Here is a 7,757-nt window from a genome sequence, read left to right as displayed (position 1 = left end):
GATTCCCACTGCCTGTTCCCACTCCCATCTGAAGAGGCGTCAAGGCAGACATCTGAATATCTTCTCCCTGGCAGCACTGGGTTTGTAACCTGCTCTAACCATCAACCTACAGTTTTCTTGTTTCTATAAAAGTACCTCTCGTTAATTACCTGACGGCTTACTAAGCAAAACAGAGTCTATACAATGGTTAACACCACCCACTACACAATCAAGGCCTTAAAAGACTCTCAAAATAACATTATATTATTAAACACTAACATAACTCGAATGCATGAAATAATTTTACAAAATAAAACGGCATCAGATGTTTTCACTGCTGCACAAGGTAGAACTTGTGCTCTCATAAAAACAAAATGCTGTGTATACGTTCCAGATTACCGCAAAAATCTTTCTGAGTCTCTAGTTGACAAGTACTCGTATTGGTGCTTTAAATGACCCCCCTCTCCCTTTTTTTTTTTTTTAAATTTTTTTTTCAACGTTTATTTATTTTTGGGACAGTGAGAGACAGAGCATGAACGGGGGAGGGGCAGAGAGAGAGGGAGACACAGAATCCGAAACAGGCTCCAGGCTCTGAGCCATCAGCCCAGAGCCCGACGCGGGGCTCGAACTCACAGACCGCGAGATGGTGACCTGGCTGAAGTCGGACGCTTAACTGACTGCGCCACCCAGGCGCCCCTCCTCTCCCTTTAATAATTGGTTAAACTCCTGGACTAAAGGAAGGTTTTTGTCAACTGTCAAAGGACAGATTTGGGCTTCTTCTTTTGGTTAATTTAACATGTTTTGCTGTTTTCTCCCTGGTCTCTCCACTCCTTCACTGCTACAACTTCAAGCCAACAGATGATCCTTTCTGCTCGCGAAAACTCCCATATGTTATCAGCTCTACATACAGCTGCCTGAGGCTTTCCTAACTCCTATTAAATTCTCAACTGACCAATCTTGACCCATAAGTAGGGACGTCTCTACGCCCCTATCTAGCCGGAAGAAGCTACGGGAGATGAGACCTTCCGCTTTCAACAACCTTAAAGATTTAAGGATCAAAATCGCTCAGGGGGGAAAATGATGAGGGAAACAAAGGCAAGAAAAATGTAGCTTAAATTAAATTTCCTTACAGCCTGCAGCCCACTGACAGATGTCAGACGCCTGCAGGGTGAACATTCCCCAAGACCTTTATGTGTGTGCCTTAATGCGTACACTTCCTCTAAAAACTAAAAGTAACCTTATCTTGTCAACAGTTAAATCTTCAGGTCCTGTGAGACCCTGCTTTCAGCATACAGAAATCCCTTAAAAACTAACTTTATCTCTAACCGCCCCTCCCCGCCAAACCTAAAAGGATATAATCAGTCGCTCCTCAGGACTCCAGTGCAGCTCTCTGCCCAAGGGTCCTATCACTGTGCTTTAATAAAATCACCTTTTTGCATAAAATAAAGCCGTTGGTTAGAACTATTGGTTACTATTAGTGATCAATGCATATAAGATACCTACACAATAGGGACATAAAGAAATAGAAATAGGTAAAATTAAGCTCCTTAGGGCTATCAGTCAGTAGTCTTAGCTTCTCGTTAACCCTTAACAGTTCCTTAGTAATTGCTACTTTTTTTTTTTTAAGTTGATTTATTTTGAGAGAGAGGCTCTAGTAGCACAGAGCCTAACTCAGGGCTCGAACTCACGAACCGTGAGATCACACAACCTGAGCAGAAGTCGGCGCTTAACTGACGAGCCTCCCAGGCGCCCCTAGTAACTACTACTTTTAATCCTGTGTTTCTTCAGCCTTGATTTCCCGGTGGAATTTAGGGCACCAATAGCTTCTTATAGCTGCTGGCTAGTTCCAAATGATCACGAAGAAAGTGCTCTCCTCCCTGACCTGTAAAGCAATCTCCACTCAGCTGGTTTGGAACATTTATATGCCATAAAATTCACTGTTGGAAGAGTTGAATTCAGTGACTTTTAGAAAATCTCGAGGCGTGCAATCCAGTTTCAGAACACGTCCTTCACCCCAAAGCCATCCCTTGTGCAAGTTACTCTCCATTTCCATCCCCAGCCCCAGGCCACCACGAATCTACTTTCCGTCCCTATGGATTTGTCTTTCCTGGACATTGCTTTTCTTCTTTTTTCTAAAATGCTTATTTATTTTTGAGGGAGAGTGCGCCCGCGCCTGTGCAATCGGGGGTTGGAGGTGGAGAAGACAGAGAGAGAGGGGGACAGAGGATCCAAAGGGGGCTCTGAAATGACAGCAGAGAGCCTGATGCGGGGCTCGAACTCACGAACGGTGAGATCATGACCTGAGCTGAAGACAGACGTTCAACTGACTGAGCCACCCAGGCACCCCTTTTCTGGTCACTTCATTTAATGAAATTAATTCATACACTACATGATCTTTGTGCCTGGCTTCTTCCACATAACCTAATGCTCAGTCCCACAGGATAGTATGGGCTCGTAAGTTCTCCACTCCGGCTATCTCCAGGTAGTATCCGACTGTGGCCATTCCTGCTTTTGTTTATCCGCTCACCAGCTGGACAGTTGGATTGTTTCCACTTTTTTCGCGATTATGCATCATATTACTTATGAATGTTCACACACGAGTCTTTGTGCAAACATGTTTTTACTTCTCTTGGGTAGATACCTAAGGGTAGATTTGCTGGGTTGTGCAATAAGTTTATGTTTAACACCTTTTTTAAAAGGTGTGTGTTTATTTTTGCGAGAGAGAGAGAGAGAGAGAGAGAGAGAGAGAGAGAGAGAGAGGAAGAGAGGGAGAGAGTGGGGGAGGAGCAGAGAGAGAGGGAGACAGAGAATCCCAAGCAGGCTCCACACTGTTCAGCACAGAGCCCGACGCGGGGCTCGAACCCACGAACCGTGAGATGATGACCTGAGAGGATGATCAAGAGCCAGATGCTGAACTGACTGAGCCCCATGTTTAACACCTTTTCAAAAAGCCCGACTTTTCAAAGTGGCCGCACCGATTCCCATCTCCCCAAGCGAGGTAGGAGGGCTCCTCCTTCTGCTGTTGTAAGTGCTTTCCTTTCAGAAGTGAGTCCCTTCTTCGGAGTCGGACACAAGCCGGCAGGCAGATCTCCCAAACGAAACAAGTTTCCAACGACACCCTCACGATTCACTCCCCATTCTCCCAAACACGTTTCACAGACTCCTTAACTTGGTCTGAGTCTTGGTACCCGATTTCCTAGTGTTTGGTTAGTCAACAATTTTCCTCTATTTCCTTTCTCTGTGCCACCATCGTCTATACACGGTCTATATACACGTCTATATACATGACCTCTTATGGGATTTATTTTTCAAATATCTGTCTGCCTCAACTAGACACTAAGCCCCCTCCGGAGGGGAGATTTTTGTATCCAGAGGCTAACACAAAACATGGCAAAGAGCGGGCCTTAAAGAGTATTTGTTGAATGAGCAGTTGAAGAGGCGACGTGCACGTTTGGTTCAAATATATACTAATTTCCATATCAGCCTGTTTTCCTTCAAAAGGGCTTATACTCCCTTAGGACCTGTTCACTGAACACACGACACAGAATCTTAAGAGTTTATGGAAACCTTGGGGAGAAGCCCAAATCTTTCGGTTCACCCGCAAACTCTAAGGCCTGGAGGGACAGTGACTCACCCAAGGTCGCCTGTATGTGGCAGGCGGGAGTACCGGGGCGAGCCGCTCCCAGAGGAAACCTGCCGTCGAGAGGGGAACTGGAGTGCTGGGGAGCCCAGGGGATACTGAGGCAACAGGGGGGAGCTGGTCTGTGGCAGAATCCTGAGTGCCGGGCCTAAACTCCACTCTGTAGGAAAGGAATGAACGTTTTTGAGTAGGATGTGAGATCGTCCCATCGGTGTTCTAGCAGATTGATATGGCGAGGGGGCAGACGGGAGGTCAGAGAACGGTCTGAGCATGAAACAGAGAGGGAGCGCCCAGACTTGGGGGGTCTGCCCGGGGATGACGGAGTCCGTGAGCCTGGGAAACGGTGGTCTCACAACTGGGAATAAGGAAGGTGGGGCAGACGCGCAGGTCTGATCACGTATGTGTTCTCCGCAGCCCCGGGGGGTAAACGGCCTCGCGTGTCAGAGGGCTGCTTCTGCACTCACCGTTCCAGCCCAATGTGGGCTCTTCCACGCACAAGCGAGTGACCTTGGGCAAATGACCTCATGACTCTGAGCCTTGGCCTCCCCATCTGTGAAACAGGGGTGATAACAACCTCCTGGGATTGTGGGGAGGATTAACTTGGGTGATACATTTGAGGTACTTAGACTCGAGCCTGCCGTGTAGCCAGAGATGAGTCCACGGTGGCCTCGGGGCTTCCTCCTCCTGTCCTTGCGTGAACTTTCAGGAGGCGACTGGTGGGCAGGAAGCCACACTCACTGGGAGCTGCCTTAAGCCGGACACCCGGTGTTTGAAGTTCTACATAAAGTAAAGGATAAACTGTCTTATCTTTTGGAGTGTGTGGAAATGTTTTAAACGTCACTGGAAGTTACTTTCGAGGAACTAGAATTTATTGTTATTTGTATTTATTTATTTATTTAAAACAAAAATTTTTAAATGTTTTTATTTATTTTTGAGACTGAGGGAGACAGAGCATGAGCAGGGGAGGGACAGAGAGAGAGGGAGACACAGACTCCGAAGCAGGATCCAGGCTCTGAGCTGTCAGCGCAGAGCCCGACATGGGGCTCAAACTCACAGACTGTGAGATCGTGACCTGAGCCGAAGTTGGACGCTCAACCGACCGAGCCACCCAGGCGCCCCTCGAGGAACTAGCATTTAAAAAAAGTCTTTTTTTTTTTTTAATATTTATTTTTGAGAGAGAGAAAGAGAGTGTGTGCGAGTGGGGGAGGGGCAGAGAGAGAGGGAGACACAGAATCCGAAGCGGGCTCCAGGCTCTGAGCTGTCAGCGCAGAGCCCGACATGGGGCTCGAACTCCCAGACTGTGAGATCATGACTCGAGCTGAAGTCGGACGCTCAACCGACCGAGTCACCCAGGCGCCCCTCGAAGAACTAGCATTTAAAAAAAGTATTTTTTTTAATGTGTATTTATTTTTGAGAGAGAGAGAGAGAGAGAGAGAGCGTGTGCGAGTGGCGGAGGGGCAGAGAGAGAGGGAGACGAGACACAGAATCTGAGGCAGGCTCCAGGCTCTGAGTTTCCAGCACAGAGCCCGACACGGGTCTCGAACTCATGCACTGCAAGATTATGTATGACTTGAGCCAAAGTCGGGCACTTAATCGACTGAGCCACCCAGGTGCCCCAAGGAACTAGCATTTTTAAAAAGATGCCATGTGCATACAGTGGTCTAAGTCTGAAATGTCACATACGGGAAAAAATTGATTTAGCTACAATGTCTTGTAGGGTTTTCAAATGTCACCTGCGGGGCCTTGGGTGATCTCACATAGGACTCTGGGGCCGCCCTGGCAGAAGGGGATAGAAACTCCTCTCGACTAGAGCTGCTCCCCTTTTAATGAGCAATACGAGTTCATTGAAGAAAAGGTTTCACTTTTTTTGGAAAACGCTTGTAACAGAAATTTAACAAATATGTTAGGACAACCAAATGGCAAATCTTCAAAGATGAAAATAAATTCTATATAAAACTTCAAATTGTTTAATTGGCTAGACAAATTCATGAAACATAGCTTCTGAAGACTAAAAAAGAAGGAAAAAAACCTCACAAGATATGAAAGGCTGCACCTCTTCCACAGCGGAATGGTGTTATTTGGCATTTTTCGAACGGATACTGGTGTCCACACCAATATTCTGGAATTCTCTTTAGAAAGAGTCGGGGAAAACACAAATCAAATCTTGGGCAAGTATTTCATGCTTGTCGCTATCTGTTTAGGAAACAAAGTATTTCACAAAAGAACCACATTCCATGAAAAGCCTGTTTGTTCTGGCTTAAAACATAATCATTTCCTCAGGAAGTCTGATTCAGACGAAGCAGCTTAAGAAATTCAAATTGACTTGGTTTGTAGACAACCGAATGTCATCCTCCTTTCTGAATTCCATGAACGTGTTTTCAAAATTAACTCTGCCATTTAGACTAGGCACTTAAACTCAACTATGCGTTATTTTATGGCCTTCGCTGCCTAGTAGACGTTAACTCCGGCTAATGCACCTCTTTGCATACATGCATGGATATGCTTGTTTATTTACAGAAGCTTCATGTTTTAAATGTGGTCTTTGAATAGGTTTTTAGATCTAAATAAACCAACAGGGAGGAGGAGAGTACAGGATTAAGAATTCAGACTCTGGGACTAGGGCTACCTGAGGTCTTGTCCCAGCTCAGCCACTTAGGAGCTCTGTGGCCTTCCCCGGGCTCCTTCACCTCTCTGTGCCTCGTTGGACTTATCTGTAAAGTGGGAATAATAAGTGTACCTCTCTCATCAGGCAGTGAAGACTACAGGAGTGAACATAGATATGTCAACTTGGAACAGCACCTGGAACACAGTAAGTGCCCAAAAAAATGTTAGCGATTGTTAACGTTTCTCGGTTTCCTTGTGTATCTGGTTGATAAAAGGTTGCTAAGGAAATTATTAATAGATTAGCACTCTTCACACAATTCGAATATATCTGAAGATATTCAATTTAAAGACCTGGCCGGTCCTCCTCAGTCCACAGACTTTCAGGGCCAAAGGGACACCAGAGAACATTTCGTTTCACATCTCCACTTCATGGTTGAAAACCCCAAGGCCCAGGGGCATGAGAGCCACCGAGCGAGGCAGAGACCGTCAGGATGTGGTTGCTTCTGACGATACTTTAGGCTCTCAGAGGGCTGTGGCGAAGTTTCCATTAAGGGCATCAACTACCATTGCCCTGATAAGCCAGTTACTGGAGCGTTCTGGGCTGGTCAGAATGACAAATAAAAGCATTTACATATTTGGAACTGTCAGTAGACAAAGTAAATTTGCTTTATAACCTCAGGCTGTTATTTATGATGCTGATAGAAAATGCTTGCACCTGGGATGTTTCTATACGTTTCCACATCAATATCCTTTGAAAGACGTTGTTCAGTTAAAACTATAATAAAAAAAGTCTGAAATATTAGGAATAGAAAGGCCTGGCCCCACCATGCCTGCACCATTGGAACAGTTTACACACCGGGGGGTGCACGGATAGGGCACGCCGCAGGTAACCAAAGGTTTATTTCAAATTATAGGACACTCAAAAATAAACAATATAATATGCTTGAAGTTTTGTTGTGACATAGAAAAATGCTTCCGATTACACTTAAAACCTTCGAGTTTTACCCCAACAAAGTATACTTTGCAGCCAGTCGAAGTGCTCTGACAAGCACCGCTCTCTCCAGATGGCTGGGGTAGGAGGTAGGCTGCAGACATCCCTGTAGGGAGGTGTGTTTGTCCTACTCGGAGTGACGAGTTTTCTTCTTGTTGTGGCTCTCGATGGCCCTTCTAAGTGCTTCATCCTGGATGAGGTCTGACATTCTCACATCTGTGTGGCTACAGCCAATTTTGGGGCAACTGGAAAGGATAAGAAGATCACTTAACTTGAGGCCTTCAGCATGAGCTTCTCTCACATACGAGTATTTCAGTGAAGACATTTTACCCCAAAGGAGCATGTCTGAGAAATCAGGACTGACGCAAACTCACTCATTTATTCCCCGAGTGCCTACTGGAGCCAGGCCAGGTGCTGGGGGCATAGGCCATGGCCAAGCAGGGCCCACCTTCCAGTGGGGACACGGATAACCGATAAGTCACCAAAGAGTGCTGGCTATACGTTTATTCACGTTAAGTGCTCTGAAGGAAAGGAAGCAAGGTC

At 46.0% G+C, this 7,757-nt stretch overlaps 1 protein-coding gene and 1 long non-coding RNA gene across 5 annotated transcripts in view; both read right to left on the bottom strand.

The window, feature by feature from the left end:
- LOC109496206 overlaps nucleotides 1-4,597 on the bottom strand; it is a 33,959-nt gene extending 29,362 nt beyond the window's left edge. For all 3 annotated transcript variants that reach the window (XR_006592425.1, XR_006592424.1, XR_006592426.1), the window contains exon 1: nucleotides 3,614-4,597. This is a non-coding gene — a long non-coding RNA (uncharacterized LOC109496206). The remainder of the gene's footprint in view (nucleotides 1-3,613) is intronic.
- Nucleotides 4,598-5,563: 966 nt separating this feature from the next.
- Nucleotides 5,564-7,757, bottom strand: part of NSMCE2 (NSE2 (MMS21) homolog, SMC5-SMC6 complex SUMO ligase) — a 216,713-nt gene continuing 214,519 nt past the window's right edge. For both annotated transcript variants that reach the window (XM_019823121.2, XM_004000117.5), the window contains one exon: nucleotides 5,564-7,459. In XM_019823121.2, coding sequence (XP_019678680.1) covers nucleotides 7,342-7,459 — 118 coding nt within the window. In that variant the 3' untranslated portion in view covers nucleotides 5,564-7,341. The remainder of the gene's footprint in view (nucleotides 7,460-7,757) is intronic.

The sequence above is a fragment of the Felis catus genome, chromosome F2 (assembly GCF_018350175.1).
Source record: "Felis catus isolate Fca126 chromosome F2, F.catus_Fca126_mat1.0, whole genome shotgun sequence".
Lineage (NCBI taxonomy): Eukaryota > Metazoa > Chordata > Mammalia > Carnivora > Felidae > Felis > Felis catus.
The sequence above is the reverse complement of the archived record's forward strand: the minus strand, read 5'-3'. Positions and strand labels throughout refer to the sequence as shown.